The 16,910-nt window shown below is 52.0% G+C and overlaps 2 protein-coding genes across 5 annotated transcripts; both read left to right on the top strand.

Moving 5' to 3' along the window:
• Nucleotides 1–1,035: 1,035 nt before the first annotated feature.
• On the top strand, nt 1,036–10,314 carry LOC308183220 (complement component receptor 1-like protein). 4 transcript variants are annotated; one of them, XM_080568984.1, is made up of 15 exons: nt 1,155–1,356; nt 1,949–2,052; nt 2,532–2,689; nt 3,168–3,356; nt 3,867–3,966; nt 4,949–5,034; nt 5,395–5,607; nt 6,020–6,202; nt 7,004–7,192; nt 7,566–7,763; nt 7,979–8,161; nt 8,453–8,641; nt 8,890–9,069; nt 9,167–9,336; nt 9,533–10,314. In XM_080568984.1, the coding sequence occupies exons 3-15, from the start codon at nt 2,560–2,562 to the stop codon at nt 9,686–9,688; spliced, it is 2,166 nt and encodes a 721-aa protein (XP_080425110.1). In that variant the 5' UTR covers nt 1,155–1,356; nt 1,949–2,052; nt 2,532–2,559; the 3' UTR covers nt 9,689–10,314. The 4 variants fall into 4 exon arrangements, with proteins under 4 accessions (XP_080425109.1, XP_080425111.1, XP_080425110.1 ...); XM_080568983.1 differs by lacking the exon at nt 1,949–2,052 and having other exon boundaries at nt 1,036–1,356; XM_080568982.1 differs by lacking the exon at nt 1,949–2,052 and having other exon boundaries at nt 1,160–1,468.
• Nucleotides 10,315–10,585: 271 nt separating this feature from the next.
• Nucleotides 10,586–16,492, top strand: LOC308183224 (membrane cofactor protein-like). Its single transcript, XM_080568999.1, has 8 exons — nt 10,586–10,904; nt 12,506–12,682; nt 12,865–13,044; nt 13,511–13,693; nt 14,192–14,380; nt 14,628–14,807; nt 15,109–15,308; nt 15,548–16,492. The coding sequence occupies exons 1-8, from the start codon at nt 10,829–10,831 to the stop codon at nt 15,716–15,718; spliced, it is 1,356 nt and encodes a 451-aa protein (XP_080425125.1). The 5' UTR covers nt 10,586–10,828; the 3' UTR covers nt 15,719–16,492.
• The last annotated feature ends 418 nt before the right edge of the window (nt 16,493–16,910 follow it).

Raw genomic sequence — 16,910 nt, 5'->3', positions numbered from 1 at the left:
TGTTTTTTACAGCTGTGTTGTTAACGGTGCTCATTCTCTTGCAATCCTATTTCCATTTTACAAGAGTTTCATAACTTAGTAATTTGATTTTATAAGAGTTTCATAATTTTACCCTTTAGTTTTAGCCAAAGCCTGAAGAGCAGCAGCAGCAATGTGGTGTGTCATGGATGTGGTCAAGGAAAAAACCTTTTATCCTGCTTACCCTGACCGTGCCTCGGAGCAGGAGGTGCCTCAGGTGCTGCCGTGCCCTGCCTGGTGCTCGCGGCGACTCGGAGCCCCCGGGGAGGTGACGGGCACGGGGCCGCTGAGCTTTCGGCACGCACGGGTGGGCTTGTTCTGAGCCGTCCAGGAGAAATAAATCAGGCAGGCCTGTGTTTGGGTTTGAGATTAACTGGGTTCTTGTAAACGGTTATTGGAAGTAACTGCGTGCTCGGGGCACACGGCATGAACAAGCCTGAGCTTGTGGCATGCGGGATGGCAGCGTTTTGGTGGGTTTTAGAGTCAAATCTGCTTTGTGTTACGGCCTGGGCTCAGGAGAAAGTCAGGAAGGTAACATATCCCACTGAAAGGGGATGCAGTAAATTTTTTTGGGGAAAAAAAAAAAGCTCAGATCTGAGTGAACAAACCACTAAGTGCGAGAAAAACAATGCAGGGTAACAGGGCCACTGTGGAGTTTGCGGTGGCAATTCAATCCTGAACGAAACCATGCAGCCAAAGTGCAAAAAGAGCAAATGGTTGTGGCCTCTGCCAAAACTGTTACTGGAAAACGGGCTGGCAGCGGGGCTCAGGTGCTTCCCATCGCTGACCTGGGCATTCCCTGGGGCCCTGAGCGCTGCTGAGCCCTGCGCTGGCTCTTCGGCCACCATGACTTCAGTGGGATGAGAGTGGGTTGAGGAAACCCTAATTCCGAGGCTGGCCATGAGGCTTTTGGGTCAGGAGACACGAGCTGTGGTGGAGCTGATGTGAGCCTCTCGAGGAGGCCGTGGAGCGGTGCCAGGCTCTGGGTGCCTTCACCTCCAGATCATTTCAGCACAGCGCTGGCAGCTCGGCGCAGAAAGCAAACGATTTCACCATCCGAGTGGGCTGCGTTCAGCTTCCTACAGTGTTTCGTTTTGTAGGCTGGACAAACGACTTCCTTCTTGCTTGGAAGAGTTAATAATTTATAGGCGAGCTGGTACAAGCCCGGTGTCTGCAGAGCTCGGCCCCGGCTGCGTGCGGCCGTCTCTGCGCGTGTAGGCGTAGCGCGACGCCTCCTGCGGCTCGGCACTGCCCAGTGTCAGGGTCAGCGGTGAGGAGCTCGCTCCTCTGCCTGCCAGGAGCCCAGGCTGCTCAGCTCCCCCACTGACGGACCCCCAGGTAAGATGAGTTGAGCCACCCAGCTTCGGGCGCTGCTGCTCTCAGAGCTGTGTCGGGGCATTCTCGCAGCTCCAGCGGGCACAAGGATGAAGGAATTCAGCCAAAAGCTGCGGTAAGGACTGAGGGAAAGCCAGAAGTGTCAGGTTTAGGGCAAAGGGGTGGAAAAAATAGGGGTGTAACCTGATTAGAAAGACGTGCTTTCCTTTCTTTTAGTTACTAATTTGTTGTGAGAGTCGCCTTTGGTCAAAGCCTGTGCAATGTAGAAAGCATCAAGAAAGACTGCCTCGTTTGCAGAAGGAAGGCAGGCACTCTCTGTGCATAGTGCTGGGAAGATTTAGGTTCATAAATGATGATCCTGGGTAGTTAGAGATTAGAAAAAGTTAGAGAGAGCTCTGCCTGATCTCCAGCACAGCCAGGTTAGTCAAACTGCACTTAAATTCCATTTTGTAAAGCAATCTCCTGAATGACTTGCATGCTTCGGAGCCTTATTTCATCTGGTAAAATGTGACAATCTGCGCAACCCTTTTGTGCATACAGTTGTAGCTTTCTGCTCAGATATTTTTTCCTTTTCCTGCATGTATTTTATTTCTAGGGGATTGTATTGACTTCAGCAGGAGGATTTCTCCCACCTGTGGATTAGCTTCCCGGAGATTTATTGCTAAAGCAAAATGTTTTGTCCTTAAGTTAAGTTTCAAGGTAATTTTTCTGGAAGGATAAATGAATTCAAATGACCCTGCAGGTATTAATTTGGCTGTTTGGCTGGGAAGAACTCCTTACTGGTTTTATAGTGTTCTTAAGTAAACCTGACAAGCTATGAAGTATTTGTTACAATCGAAGTGGAGCTTTTTTTTTTTTTTTCCTATCTTTTAAAAATTTTAATTAAAAGCTTCTCACACATGTGAACGAAGGACTAGGGGAGGAAAGCCTACGGGATGCTTAGCATCCACAATCAGTTTCCCTGTTCCTGTGCTGCCTCTCAGTCATGGGCCAGCGAGGAGCCTGCAGAGGGGCTGCTGCCGAGCTGCTGGTCCCCTGCTGGGGCATCTGCAGCGCCTCATCCCCTCCTGTCCTATGGGCACTGCATGGAGATGGAGAACTGAGACCTGTCCCTACCAGCACTGGTTACCCCAAGCCTAAACTCAACACTTTGTTCCCCCCTCTGCTATTTTTCACAGGTACTTGGCCTAGAAAAAGAATGTGGTAATGTCTGCGGGCTCTGCAGGCAGGGAGGCTGGGATGAGGATGATGCCAGCTCCAGGGGCAGGGAGGCCAAGGGGCCGTGCCGCTGTCCTCAGGCTGCTCCTCGCTGCTGCCCTCGTTGTGGCTGTGCAGGGTAAGTGAACGCAAGAGGGGAGCGAGTCCGTTGGATAAACTGAGCTCCCTCAGAGGGAAACTGTTTCCCAAGGTTCACAAAACCTTGGTGCTCCTCATTTCCTCATTGCTTTGCATTTCAGGGATCTGGTCAGAATCCATCCTCCTTGGCCTTTTTTTCTTTCCTGTGCAGAATGGCTGTAAAATTACTCTAGCTTAAAAAGGTGCACTGGTTTGGAGATAGGAAGCAGTTAGTCTGGACTTTGGCACCAGCCTTTGAAACTGCCGGATGAAGTGTGAGGAGCAAAGAACATATGGGGTGATGCTCCTTCCCTGTCCTTTGTGGCTGTCCCGAGTCACAGACTGCCTTCCTCCTCTTTGCCTCTAGCTTTAAGGGGTTTTAAGGCCACCAAAGCATCCTCGCCTGGACCTTCAGAGAAAGGCAGACTCGAACTCTCATTTTTTTCCTCACATCTTTCTGATGGTATTTCTGCTGGTAGGTTCCTGCGATGCTCCGCCACGTATCCCATCCGCAGAACTGAAAGAGAGCTACCAGCACATCAGGACATTTTCCAGCTCTGACAGGGTGGAATACACCTGCCGTCCAGGTTATGCAAAAAAGAAGGTCCGGGCCATCCTTGTTTGTGACGAGGATGGTAGGTGGACAGGATCGACCGACTTCTGTTCACGTGAGTACATTTTCAGTTGATTTTGATTCTGTGCAAGTGCTGTCAGCTCGCTGGGCTGGAGCAGCATCCCAGGGGCTGCGTGGGGTGGCAGGAGCTGAGTGAGGGTGACAGCACCGGCCGTGCTCCGCTGAGCACCAGCAACGGCGGCAAGAGCAGAGATCTGTTGCCTTTGACCATTGACTCTGACTATACTCAACGGCAGGTTCCTCTGCTCAGGCACTTAGTAACTCTTAGTTCAAAACGGGTTTTTCAAACTGTCAGTAAGAGAACCCTTTAGCTGTAAAGAAATGCCATCATGCTTGGCAGAGGTCCTGCAACCTCTCTTAGGCTGCAGAGGCTGACTGCAGGTCGTGATACAAAGTCCTGACGGCATCGTGAATCATGCAACAATTTAGGGTAGGAGGGTCGTCCATCCCCTTGTTAAATATTGGAGGTGTCTTCTGCTCTCCTGCTGGATTTTCCTGCTCCTTCAGGAACCAAAGCACTCACCCTGGTCCTGTTGTCCCTCAGCCAAGCAATGCAGCTACCCCGGAGACCCGGCCAATGGCAGACTTGTGGAAGTGGAGCAATTCACCTTTGGCTCAATAGCCAACTACAGCTGTGACATGGGGTAAGCCAGCAGCGCTCGGGGCACAGGTCCTTGTGACCCTGAGGTGATGCCCAGTCCAATTTTCTGTACAATAGGGGCTGCAGAGCTAAAGCACGGGCTCTGCTATCAAGCCAGCTTGTCGTGATTGACTTAGAACCTGCTGCCTGGAAACTCTTCCGATTTGTGTTTAAGGACCCAAAAGGAGAGTCCAACACATGGCGCAGTTATGGTTCTTCATGCTCACTGTTAATTACAAGTCAGGTACCAGGAAAAAAGGCATTTGTCCTCCCTGGGTATAGCTTGTGCTATCAGAAGCCTTGTGCTAGTGTAGGTAATTGCAGACTGTAATCAAAGTGTCTTCTAAACTTTCCTTTGAAAGCTTGAAGAATGAGTTTTCTTAACCTCGTACTTTGAGGCAGTTCTTCCCAAACTCCAGCTCTCCAGGGCCTTTCTAAACCCTTCCCGATGTTTCATTGTCTTTCTGAAGGAAATACATCAGTACTGAAGTCAGAGCTTTACTGATAGTTACAGCCAGCTGATCAGTGTGCAGAGGGGAAGCCTTATTTAAGAACGCGTGCTTCTGGATCGGTCGCACCGCTGTAGTTTTCCTGCAGCTGCTACCAACCATTCTGCCAGTTTGCTTGGGGCTGATGCCCAGCGAGACAGGGCCACCTCTAATCCTGCCTCTTTCACAACAAGGACAGGAGAGGAAAGAGTGAGACCTCCCAGGTGCAAATGTGATGAGCCATCATTAACTGCATCTTGATGTCACACATAATAAATAAAATAACGAACATTTTTCCCTTAGAAACCATGTAACATTATGCTTTGTCAAAAAAAAAACATCACTGGAAAAAAAAAAACAAAACAGCATTGATGGCAAATTTCTGATCAGCTTGGATTATAAGGAAGCCAAAACAATCCTACTGTTGATGTTTTAGGTAAAATCAAAAAAATCAAAACTGAGCTTGACAAGTAACTCCCTCCCCTCTGTTTCACACAGGTACAGACTGATTGGAAATTCCCAAATCCATTGCGTGCTTAAAAATGGGCAAGTTACGTGGGATGGAGAAGTTCCCTTCTGTGAACGTAAGTAGAGTCCCCCAGCTGAGCTGCTCTTTAAATGGTACTGGGGATGCAAGGAGAAGCAGTCGCTCTACCCCACGGAGGGCTTTGGTAATTCATGGCCTGGTGAAGCCTGGAAAAATAGTTTTTCTTGGTGTTTTTATTCCTGTGCCATCCTGTGGAAAAGTCGAAGCGAGGCGGCTGCACGTAAGAGGGATTACCCCAAAGCCACCCGGTCGCGAGGCAGAGCCCTGCTGAGCAGGGGCTGGCACGTAGGGCACCTGCCTTGAATTTCTGACCCCCTCACCCATTTGTATTTCAACTCTCTTTTACCAGACCTTTGATTAAAAGGAGTCTTTCACCATTATTTTTATTTTTTTTTAGCAATCCCATGTTCACCCCCTCCAAACATAGAGAATGGAGAGCACAATGGAGGCGACACTGCCATCTTCAGCTATGGATCCTCCGTCACCTATCGGTGCCACTCTGCCGGCAGGGGGGAGAGAGCTTTCTCGATGGTGGGGGATCCCTCTATTTTCTGCACGACCGTGGATAACCTGAACGGCGTCTGGAACAAGCCAGCCCCGGAGTGCAAAGGTGAGCGGCGAAGTGCCAGGCTGCTGCAGCCTGCAGGGGACCTGGTGCTGGGGACTTTGGGGTTGGACCCAATGATCTCTTGAGTCCTTTCCAACCCCTACAATTCTGTGATTCTGTGGGACTTATTTGAGCTTTGGGAAGAAACAGAAGGCCTGCAAAGAATTCAGAAACCTGCTGTGGTACCTGCTGCCTTTCCTTTGTTCTTCTTGTGATGTGCCTTAATAAATGCGTAAAATTAAAGATAAAATGCTGTAATATAGAATGAAGAGTTCAAAAATATCATGTCAGCCTGCTACCTGGTCCTGTCCATTTTCAGCCCTTTTCACAAATGTGTGCTATGAGAATGCTCTTAATAATCTCCCCTGTAAGCATGACTGCCCGCTGGCTGAGCGGTGGCGTTTCTCTGATGCAGTGGTGGGCTGCGAGCACCCCCGGGTCGAGAACGGGAAGCTGCTGAGCGGGTACAGGGCCGAGTACACGTACCGCGACACCGTCATGTTCGACTGTGAGCTCCGCTACACCCTGCAGGGCAGCGAGACCTCCACGTGCAGCGAGGCCGGGCACTGGGAGCCGCCGCTGCCGCTCTGCCAGCGCAGTGAGTGCCCGTCCCGCCGGGGGAGCGTGCAGTGCTGACAGCGGTGCCTCCAAGCTTCAGGATTTCATCTTTCATAATTATTTTATTTTATTTTGTTTTGTTTTGTTTTGTTTCATTTCATTTCATTTTACTATATTTTACTGTATTTTACTATATTTTATTTTACTGTATTTTACTTTATTTTACCATTTTATTTTATTTTACTATATTTTACTCTGTTTTATTTTACTTTATTTTATTATTTTATTTTACTATTTTATTTTACTATTTTATTTTATTTTATATTTTTATTCCTTAGCAAATCTGTTGCACCACGGTGGCTTTTGATTTCCTCTTTCCTGGCAGCATGCTGGAGATGATATAGGAATACGATATAGGAATGTAGGTGTAGGAATTTACAACTTCGGGCCATAAAAGCTGAAGTCTTGTCCTGCTCAAGCTGGTGAGCATTTCTTAGTAGAATTCAAAGGGACTAAGCTGATCTTTCTATACTTAATATTTTTAAAGGTCATTGGCAGGTGAGGTCAGAGCCTCACACAGTATAAACTTTGTTAGAAATCGCACCTCATTATAACATAGTAGTGTAAATTACTGTCTGGTCTGAAACTATTTGTACATTTTCATTTATTTCCATTGCATTCACCCTCCAGCATTACTGAACTCAGGCAATTGCCTTAAGTGGATCTCAGCAAGAACAACGTGAGCCCCTATTTTTCCCCAAATTCTCTTTTTCCGCATGCTGTTAAGGGCATCACTGGTTTATCGCTGGCAACGTCCTCAAATTGCTGATTTCACTCCTAGGCAGCTGCGATGACCCTCCCGATGTGTTTAGGGCTGTTAAAGCGAGACTCGCGGGCAATTTGTTTCCTGCTGACACTGTGGTTACCTACGAGTGCGAGACGGGCTACGAGTTCAGCCCCGGAGAAAACACGCGACACATTACGTGTCTGCCAGACCTGACCTGGACCGAGGTTCCCCATCCTTGTAACAGTGAGTGCACGTCCCTTCAGCTTCATTTCCCGTGTGATTGGACAAAGCTGTTCCCAGATAAATAATCTGCATGCAACCTGCTTCATTTACCGCCACGTCTAAGGCATGGGCTGGCTTGGTGCTGCCCCACAAGCAGCTGCCGGGGCCCCCAGGAGAGGAGGAGGAACGTGTGCCCAGCAAAGCTCCTGAGGGGCCTGCCTTGCCCGTTAGCTTTTGTGGGAGGATGTGTGTGCCCAGAAAATAAAAGTTCCTCTAGGAGTGTCGGGAAATGGCCATCCGTTTGTCTCACAGAGCCTTCTGCTTCTGATGAATCTGCTCTCATCTGGTTATCTTTGCCATGATTTGTCTCTTGCTAATAGTTGGCATTTCTCAGAAATTAGGTGCCCGGATCCAGTTGTCAGGAACGCAATGCATGTCAATGAGTGGTACAAAACAGGCAGGTACATGTATGGAGACAGCGTCAAGATCGTGTGTAACGAAGGCTATACTGTCAAGGATTATGGCAGCAACGTTGCGCTTCGGTGCACAAGCAAAGGCACGTGGGAACCGGCAGTAACAGAGTGCACTGCAGGTAGGCAGCGCTGGTGAGGCGTGTTGGCTGGGTGACTGCTCATTTCTGACTTCAGCAAAGGTTTGGGTCACTCTGTACAGTGTCCCTGTCCGCTACCAGCACTGGAAAAATGTGTGCAGAAATCTACAAGCGGCCTTGGATGACGATAGCTGTCTTTTCCGTGGAAAGCCTCTTTCTGAAAATATATGAAATCCTTAATTTTCTTCTGTTTCTAGAACCTCATTGCCCACAGCCCGTTATTGATCATGGGCAAGAGGTTTATAAGAGCAAAAATGACTACAGCGCCGGGACCCGCGTGAGGATGGTGTGTGATGAAGGCTACGCCCTCAGAGGCGATGAGCAGATCGAGTGCAAGGATGATCAGAACTGGGCTCCCTCGGTGCCGTTTTGTGACAAAGGTACGTGCAAGGCAGCAGCATCACCAAGGAGAATCGTGGGTGCCTTCCCCCGGGAGGGGACACGGGGTGGGTGCTGAGCACGGGGGGAGCAGGGTGGCGGTGGAAGGGGCTGCGCTGGGGCCTGATCCAGCAAGAAGCTGGGCAGCAACCCTACATGTGTTTTCGTTCTTACAAGCATGAAGTTGACTCATGTACTAACTTCTGAGAAGTGATTTTGGTTCTCACCTGAATGCAATGATCACGCATTATTTTTACTTTACTTATTTTGTATCAATTCCCGTTGTTTCATAGTCTGTGACCCCCCTCCCCAAATCACCAGCGGGCAGCACACGGGCTCGAGATCAGGGGTCTTCCCCTACGGCTCGGAGGTGACGTACAGCTGTGCCGCGGGTCTGTCCCTCGTCGGGGACGAGTCCATCTACTGCACCTCCACCGACGGGGTGAACCTGGTGTGGAGCGGCCCTGCCCCGGAGTGCAGTGGTGAGTCGCTTCCCCGTGGGGGTCACACCGGGACCTGGGTGCGCAGGGGGATCTGGAGCGGGGCTGCCGGCAGCTCCTGCTTCCCCTGCAGGCTGCGGTGTGAGCTCGGTGCCTCAGGGCTGGCGTGGGGACAGGAGACGCCGGTTCTCCTGTGTTGGGTGCCCCAAAGCGCTCAGGGCGAGCCCTGCTTTGTGTCCCGGGGCAGGGCGGCACCCGGCCTGACGCAGCCCCGCGCGCTCTGCCCGCAGTGGTTCGCTGCCCCAGGCCTGCCGTTGAGCACGGAACGATGTCTCCGTCGAGACACACGTTCCCCTACGGGGTGACCTTGAAGTTCTCCTGTGATGAAGGCTTCGTGCTGCACGGCGATGCTGAGACCCAGTGCATGGCCGACGGCACCTGGCAGCCGCCGCTGCCCTCCTGCGTCCCAGGTGGGTCCGGCCCCGGCACCGCGCATCCACCGCCCTGGAGCTGGCAGGGCGTTTTCTCCTTCTGTTGCATCATTTTTGCCACCCGTTTTCCTTCCAGTTCAATGTTCCTTGCCAGCGAGAGAAGTGGATGTAGTTTTTCACGCCGTTAAGAAAATGTTCGAGGTGAATGACATCCTGTACAGCTCCTGCGAGCGTGATGGCTATCGCTTAAAAAATGCACCAAGCATCTGCTCAGCTGATGGCACGTGGATACCACCACCCAAATGTGTAAGTACCACTTTCTGCCCAGGCTTTGCATTTTGCCCCATTCATAGCCTGGAACAGCACTGGTCTGACTTCATGACCGTGCCTCGTTACCGTAGGGCTGGCACGGTGGTGGGGCTGCATTAGGAGGTGGATGCGTCCTGCATAGGTCCTGTCGTGTAGCCTCACGCCCTCTGTCTTTGTCTTGGTTCTTTTAAAGAAAACGCTTCACACATGCCAGAAGATTCTTCAAATCAGGGAAGCTTTCGTGTGCGGCATTCCTCTGACAGAACTGAAAACTTTGCTGGAGGTGCAGAAGCTGTACCTGGAGATCCAGAAGCTGGAGGAGGATCTGAGAATCAGAAGACGCAGCTGACTACAGTGGCTGCTTGATTTCATGAGAACCGCCTCCGTTGCGTGATGAATAATATGCTGACTGAGGATTTTGTATGACCTTGTAATTCATGCTAATACTTAAGTAGCCAGAAAAAAAAAAGTTGGTGAAGGAATAAATTTTTTTTTTTTTTTTTTAGAAAAGGAGTCAGAAAGTCTTTTGGCTCATTCTGCTACAGCTCACTGGGTTAGGTTTGTACATCACTTCATACACTTTAAAGCTTTACTTTTAGATATGTTTGTTAGCCTCTGTTCACATACATTATGTGCATCGCTGTGAACAAGCATTTAACTGCCTAATTAGCTGCAGCCTTCAGAGCTGGTACAATGAGGAAATCTTCAAAGCCTGTTTTCTAGCACAACAAGAATGCCGTGTTTTCTTCCCAAGCAGGACAGTTCTGATGGAGGAGAAGTGCCACTTGCTGCTTCTTTGTGTGTCCCCCCTTGCACCAAGAGCAGTTGTTGGAAATAATTTCAGCTGCTTCTGTCTTTACAGTTTAATTTCTGCAATGTCCAGCAAAGGGGAAGTGCTCCACTGACATGGATCTTGTGATCGGAGCAGTATTCCTTCACTGCCAGATTAAAATAAAGCTGCAGTTCTAATGACAACTGCGTCTTGTTTTCAATAACTCTGTCCTCTCTGCGCTAAAGCAAGGGCACGTTCTGTACTCTCTGCTTGCTCAGACACAGTTTTGCTGTTTCCCAAGCACAGGGCTGCCTGGAACAGGGTGTGTGAGGCCATCTGCTGCCTGTCCCACTGCCCCTCCTGGGTCCAGGTGAAAAGGCAAAGGGAACACACAGCCCTGCCCTGTGCGCCCACCAGCATCTCCTTCTGCTCCAGAAACGAGGCCAGCACGGTGCGGAGCAGCTCTAGCCATAAAATAGCTTTATTCGCCGTTGTCCCCACCGGGGAAGAAGGCAGAGCAGTATTCCTTCCCTTACTACAGCCTCGCTGGAGGATGCAGGGTGGGCAGCCCTCACCCCGAGCAGGACAGAAGCACCAGCGTGCTGCCGTCGGCGTGGCTGCCTGGTCTGGCCCCGACTTCCTACAGCTGCTTCCCCTTCCCCGGGGCTCCTCGCCTTCCCCCGGCACAGTCGGCGCTCGCCCGGCAGCTCCTGCACCATGCGGGCACTTCGCGGCTGGATGGGGCCGCTGCTGGCAGCGGCGGTGCTCGTGCTGCAGCCCGCTGGGAGTCTCGGTGAGTGTTGCACCCCTGCCCACTTCCCTTGCTTCCGTGGCTCAGCTTTGCTTATCAGTCAAATGGGGAATAATCAGGCCAGGAAAGTTCAGCGGGAGACATTCCTATGGCTGGAGGCACTGCTGATTTCTTTCTGATGTTCTTGCAAAGCTGCCCTGAGCCCAGTGGCTCCTGCTAACTGCGCATTTCTCCACTCCGTTGCACCTCTGGATGCTTTCAAAGAGCCACCCAAAATTCCCAAATGCTTTCCCATAGTCTGGATCCCCCAGCCCGCACCGTGGAGAAGTAAGGCAGCTCAGGGGCTGTGAGCTCGTCTCCGGGATAGCCCAGGGCCAGGTCTTTTGTCTGCTGAGCTTCTCATGGGCTGAAGCTCAGGACTTTATTGCAGTGAGTGCATCAGCCTGGGACTCACTTATCTGTGTGGTAGCCGAGAAGTTGTTCCCAGGGTCAGAGGATGTCCTGATGCTTTGAGGCTTGAGATGAGGATGGTGGTAAGTCGGGGAGACTCAAAAAGAGGTAATAGTTTGTATCATTTAATTACAAGGGTCATAGTTTGTAGTTTGAGCTGTGTCAGGACTGAGGCTGATGCGTAAGCACGGAGGTAGCCTGCAGACATGCTGAAGGCAGCTGGCCCCTTGTCGTCGTGCATCCTGCGGGCTGGCAGCAGGGCGTGAGAAGTGGAGGTTTGCTCGCTAATGACCCTCAGAAGAGGAATAACGGTTTCTGTCTGGAAGTTGACATTTGCTTTAAAAAGAGGCTTTATAGGAAACAGCTCTGCTGTGCTAAGTGTTCCCCGCTGCCTCCTCTGCCTTGTGCAGCTGCTGCCCCCAGCTGAGCACTGCTTTGCACCTGTTTTCTTTAACTCGTGGTGATTCTCAGAAGCCCCTTGTCCCAGCCAAACGTTACCACTGGGGTGCAGATACCTAAGCTGAGACCTGGGGAAGACACAAGCAGGTGTGGAGACTCTCCGCTGAGTGCAATCCTGGGTAGGGTATCAAGGGCAGGTATGCTGGTGCCGCTGTCCCAGCGTGTGAACCAGGTTTGTTTCTAACAGAGCAGTCCTGCGGCTTGGTGACCTGCTGGCCTTTATCATAAGGCATAAGGAACCCCAGTTATATCCACCTTTAGCTTTCCCCCCGCTATTACAGTCTGTGACCAGCCCCAGGATGTTTCTTGTGGCAGGTACGGTAGCCAAAGAAGTTTTTTGTTTGGGCATCAGTGATGGACACATGGGCTGGAGGTTAAGTGTTGTTTTTGAGCCTCTCATTTACCTTAAAGCTGGAGGCAGGGCGCCGGCACAGCGGGGTCGCCCACCCAGGGTGTGCAGCGCGGTCGTCCCCCAAGCTGCCAGAGCAAGCGGTGTTAGGAACGGGCAGAAACAGCCATCAGTTGTCTGTGAGCGAAGGAAGGGCTACAGCCCTGCAGTCCTGGGGATGGTGGCTTCTCAGGCATGCTTATTAACCCTTAATCTCTCTGCCTCAATTCCTGCAGTTGTTAAACTGCTCAGTTTACCAGGTGGGGGTGCAGTGACCACGGGTCACCGCAGCTGCGATCAGTAAAAAAACACCCCTGCGAAGTCCGTGTTGTCCACTGCTCTGCAGAGCTGCAGTGTCCGGTCCCATTTATTGCACACGGACGGCTGAGACCCGTGCAGAACTTCACCTCCGGCAGCGCGGCCATGGTCGAGTGTGACGCTGGCTACGTCCCCGCGGGCACCGGCACCGTGCGGTGCCTCTCCAGTGGCAGGTGGCAGCCGCGGGTGCCCGCCTGTGTCCCAGGTACGCGCAGGTTCCTCTTCTCCCCAGCTCATCTCCTACGTGTCGTTTCATGAGTTTATTTTGCTAAAAATGTGTTGGGGTGGGCTGGGTCCTGCCAGAGGCAGGGCTCAGCCCTAACGCTGGCGGGTCCGGGAGAGCCCCGGTGGCTCTGAGTGCCCTCCCGGTCCCTGCCCCGGCACCAGGTCGCTGCCCTTCGCCTCCTGCTCTCAGCTACGCCGACCGAAGCCCTCAGCGCGAGTTCCTGGTCGGTTCGACCGTCACCTACTTCTGCAGACACGGGTACACTTTGATCCCCGAAGTATCTCCGACAATTACTTGTCTCAAAAATTTCACCTGGTCCGCAATCCCAACGCTTTGCCAGAGTAAGTGCCCCGGTTTCTTTGCCTCACCAACAAAGCAGCCGTTTAATGGTGGGGAAATACCATCATTTTCTAAACACCCACCAGCGGTGCAGTGCCACAAGGCTCAGTGCTATATAGCAGTGTTTAGGCTCTCAGCGATAATAATTTTGCCATTCAAAGGGTGACATGGATGAAAAGAAATATCTGAATCCCATCCTAGTCATTTAGTCTTTCAAACAATGACAGTAACGTCGTTCCTCCAGTGCCATCTCTAGCTAATCACGGGGTTCAGACTATTTTGCTTTCCAAGAGAAATGGCTGTTATCCCATTATTGCAGTCCCTGAGCACGCCAGGGCTGGCTGGGGACGTCTGGCAGGGTCCCTGGGTTAGCGAGCCACCACCGTGGGAAACACCCCGGTGTGGATGTGCCCGGCAAGCACTGTCTGACCCCGTCCCTGGAACCTTCCTGATGCCGGTGTTCCTCAGTGGTGCAGTGTCCGAACCCCGCCATCAGCCACGGGCAGGAGATCAACGTGAAGGATGCCAAGTACACCTTCGGGCGCCAGGCAGCGTTTCAGTGTGACCCTGGCTACGTGCTGTGGGGCAGCCAGAGGGCTCAGTGCGGGTCTGACGGGACGTGGAGCCCCCCCATTCCGTTCTGCGATAAGGGTGAGTCCGAGCGGCGGCTGCCTGGGGGGAGCTGGGAACTGCATCTCCATAGCACGGGGGAAGAGCAGTTAGAAAAATCACATAAACCTGGCGTCTCTGGTCAGAGAAGGCTGTGCCAGAAGGGGTCCAAGTCACAGCATTAAATGGTTTTAATGCATTCGCTTTCTAATCAAGGTGTTGAGTAACGAGCCTGCAGCCATTTTCTTAGAGGGCTGTTTAAGGGGTTTATAATGCTGGCAAATCCCTGACCCAGTTTATGAGCAGGATTGTTTATCACAAGAGATCCGAGGCGAGGGAGACCCACAATGTGGTGTGGGGTTGGCGGGTGAGGGTGCATGGCTGCTCCCTCTGTGAACCTGGCAAGAAGCTGGGAGACTTTGAGCAGTGCCTGGCCGAGCATAATACAGAGAACTGGCTTCTCCTGGTACTGCCAGCACTTCTCCATCTGGAGACGGACTGAAAAACATCTTAACTTTTCTTTTCTCTTCTCTCTTGTAGTCTGTGACCCCCCTCCCCAAATCACCAGCGGGCAGCACACGGGCTCGAGATCGGACCTCTTCCGCTACGGCTACGAAGTGAAGTACAGCTGTGCCGCGGGTCTGTCCCTCATCGGGGACGAGTCCATCTACTGCACCTCCACCGACGGGGTGAACCTGGTGTGGAGCGGCCCTGCCCCGGAGTGCAGTGGTGAGTCGCTTCCCCGTGGGGTCACACCAGGACCTGGGTGCGCAGGGGGATCCGGAGCAGGGCTGCCGGCAGCTCCTGCTTCCCCTGCAGGCTGCGGTGTGAGCTCGGTGCCTCGGGGCTGGCGTGGGGACAGGAGACGCCGGTTCTCCTGCACTGGGTGCCCCAAAGCGCTCAGGGCGAGCCCTGCTTTGTGTCCCGGGGCAGGGCGGCACCCGGCCTGACGCAGCCCCGCGCGCTCTGCCCGCAGTGGTTCGCTGCCCCAGGCCTGCCGTTGAGCATGGGAGGATGTCTCCGCCAAGACACACATTCCCCTACGGGTTGTCCTTGCGTTTCTCCTGTGATGAAGGCTTCGTGCTGCACGGCGATGCTGAGACCCAGTGCGCGGCCGACGGCACCTGGCAGCCGCCGCTGCCCTCCTGCGTCCCAGGTGGGTCCGGCCCCGGCACCGCAGCCCCGGTGATGCGCAGGCATCGGGGTGCAGCACGGCACGGTGGTGCCTCCTGCCGCGGCTCCCCTGGTGCCTTCTTCTCTCAAGGGCTGTTCTGTCCTTCGTCAACCCCTCCTGCACACCCTGGGGATGTAACTTTGCGTTAACGTTTGGTTTTGTGGCTCCATATATTTAAATTCACCTGCACTGATTCATTCTTCACTAATCTCATATTTATTTCCTACCGACGTAACGATGATCCCCTGGCTGTGCTGCCCTCTGCTGTGTGGTTTACTTTCAGTTCAGTGTCCGGAACCGCAAGTCGTCAATGGAAGGCTGAAAAACCCCAGTGACAGTAAAATGTGGTACCCAGCAAACACGACTGTTACTTTTGAGTGCCTTCATGGGTACCACTTCTCTGGTGATGGACCCGCCACTTTCGAAGACGCTTGGACAGCCACGTGCCTGGCTGATGGCAACTGGACACCGCTGCCCAAGTGTGTAAGTGTCATGGTCTGAGTTTCTGGATGAGGGCTGCCTGATTCCAGATACAAAAAGTGATGGTCTGAACCTCTTAAAGGCTTTGGCTTTATTGCCACAGTGTGGGATGCAGACTGCGTTAGGGCAATGCACGGCAAATTGGGCAGAAGCGCAGCCTCAGAGCTGCAGAGTTTGGAACTCCATCCACCGCCGTGCAATCATACATGCCTGTCTCTGCTTTTTGTTACACTTTTTTACAGAAGAAGCAAGGAGATGCTGATGTATGTGAAGAGGTTGGGTATATTAAAATGGCCTTTGAGTGCGGTGTGCCTATGGAGGAAGTGAGAACTCTGCTGGAAGTACAAAAACTGTTTCTGGAGATTCAAAAACTAAAGGTGGAAGTTGAGCTCTTGAATAAGGATGTCCTGTAACACGCACTGTAATGAATTACCCGTCCTTTGGACACAGTTCACGCAGTCAAAGCATCTATTAGAAGACTCTTAGTGACTTCATAGTTCATGCTTGTATACACAGAACCAGAGAAATAATAAACAATTTTTGGGAGGTTGCTTTTGTCATGCTAGGTGCTAGAGCACAGGGAAGTTTTTGCTCTGTTCTTGCTCTGTTCCTTAAATCCACAAGCTTGATTTCCTATATAACAAACCATTTTCACTTTTCATTTTAGCAAGCATAATAAGATGTTACACTGAGCTTCCTCGAGTCACGGAATAAACCGTGCTAGGCCAAGGGCAGTGAAACCGGAGTCCAGGGAAGCAAACTCCTGGCAGAGCTGAGCTGCCGGCTCCTGGAGGCGGTTCTGCAGCAACCTGCTGCCCGGCAGCCCCTGCCCGCTGCCCGCTGCCAGGCATTAGCACACCTCGCCTGCCCAGAAATAGCCCTGGAGTGAATATTTAACTGCGTCATTTCCTGGTGACCCAGGTCATGGCTTCTATTCATCTAGCTAAGGGCAGTTATATTTAAGTGTGTTACTGGAGGCTTGCAAAGCCTATTTGCTTATCCCTGGGTTTTAAAAGAGGCAACAGGTTCTGGCACAGTGCTGCTCTTGACAGATAGCTGGGTTGGTGTCGTCTTCCACATCCCTGTGTTTCCAAGCAAATGCTAAGAATAGATGTTGTAAGTTTAAGTGGAAAGAATCAGACAGCAATGATTTTTCTTATTCAATAAACGATAATCCTCTTACTGTGCCTGTGTGGTGAAGGAATCAGGCTTTCTGTTCAGGGGTATGATAAAAGCAGAGATGTAAGCGTGTGTTTTGTAATCCCTCACAGCAGCTGTAGGTCCGGCAGGGTTTTGCTGCGGCCAAGCAGTCCTTCTGGCCGAGAGCTGAGCCCTGGCAGCTGGGGCGGGCATGGGGCAGCAGCGGGGCTCAGCAGGAGCCGGGAGGTGCTCAGCTCCTGCCCAAGAGACTCATAGCGGTACGTCCCGGTGAGTCGCACACGTTTAATAGTTACTAGCGTTGCTTTCAAGGTTACTAGTGCCCAACACACAACGCCCAGGGATGGCATCTCCCACAGGATGCACAGAAGGGTGCCTCGATAATTCATCCTGTGCTTTACCAAGGTGGGGCGAGGTGACACGGTAACGGGAGGCAGAGCCCGGTGT

This window comes from Anser brachyrhynchus (assembly GCF_964034855.1).
Source record: "Anser brachyrhynchus genome assembly, chromosome: 27".
Lineage (NCBI taxonomy): Eukaryota > Metazoa > Chordata > Aves > Anseriformes > Anatidae > Anser > Anser brachyrhynchus.
This window is presented reverse-complemented; position numbering and strand designations above follow the sequence as displayed.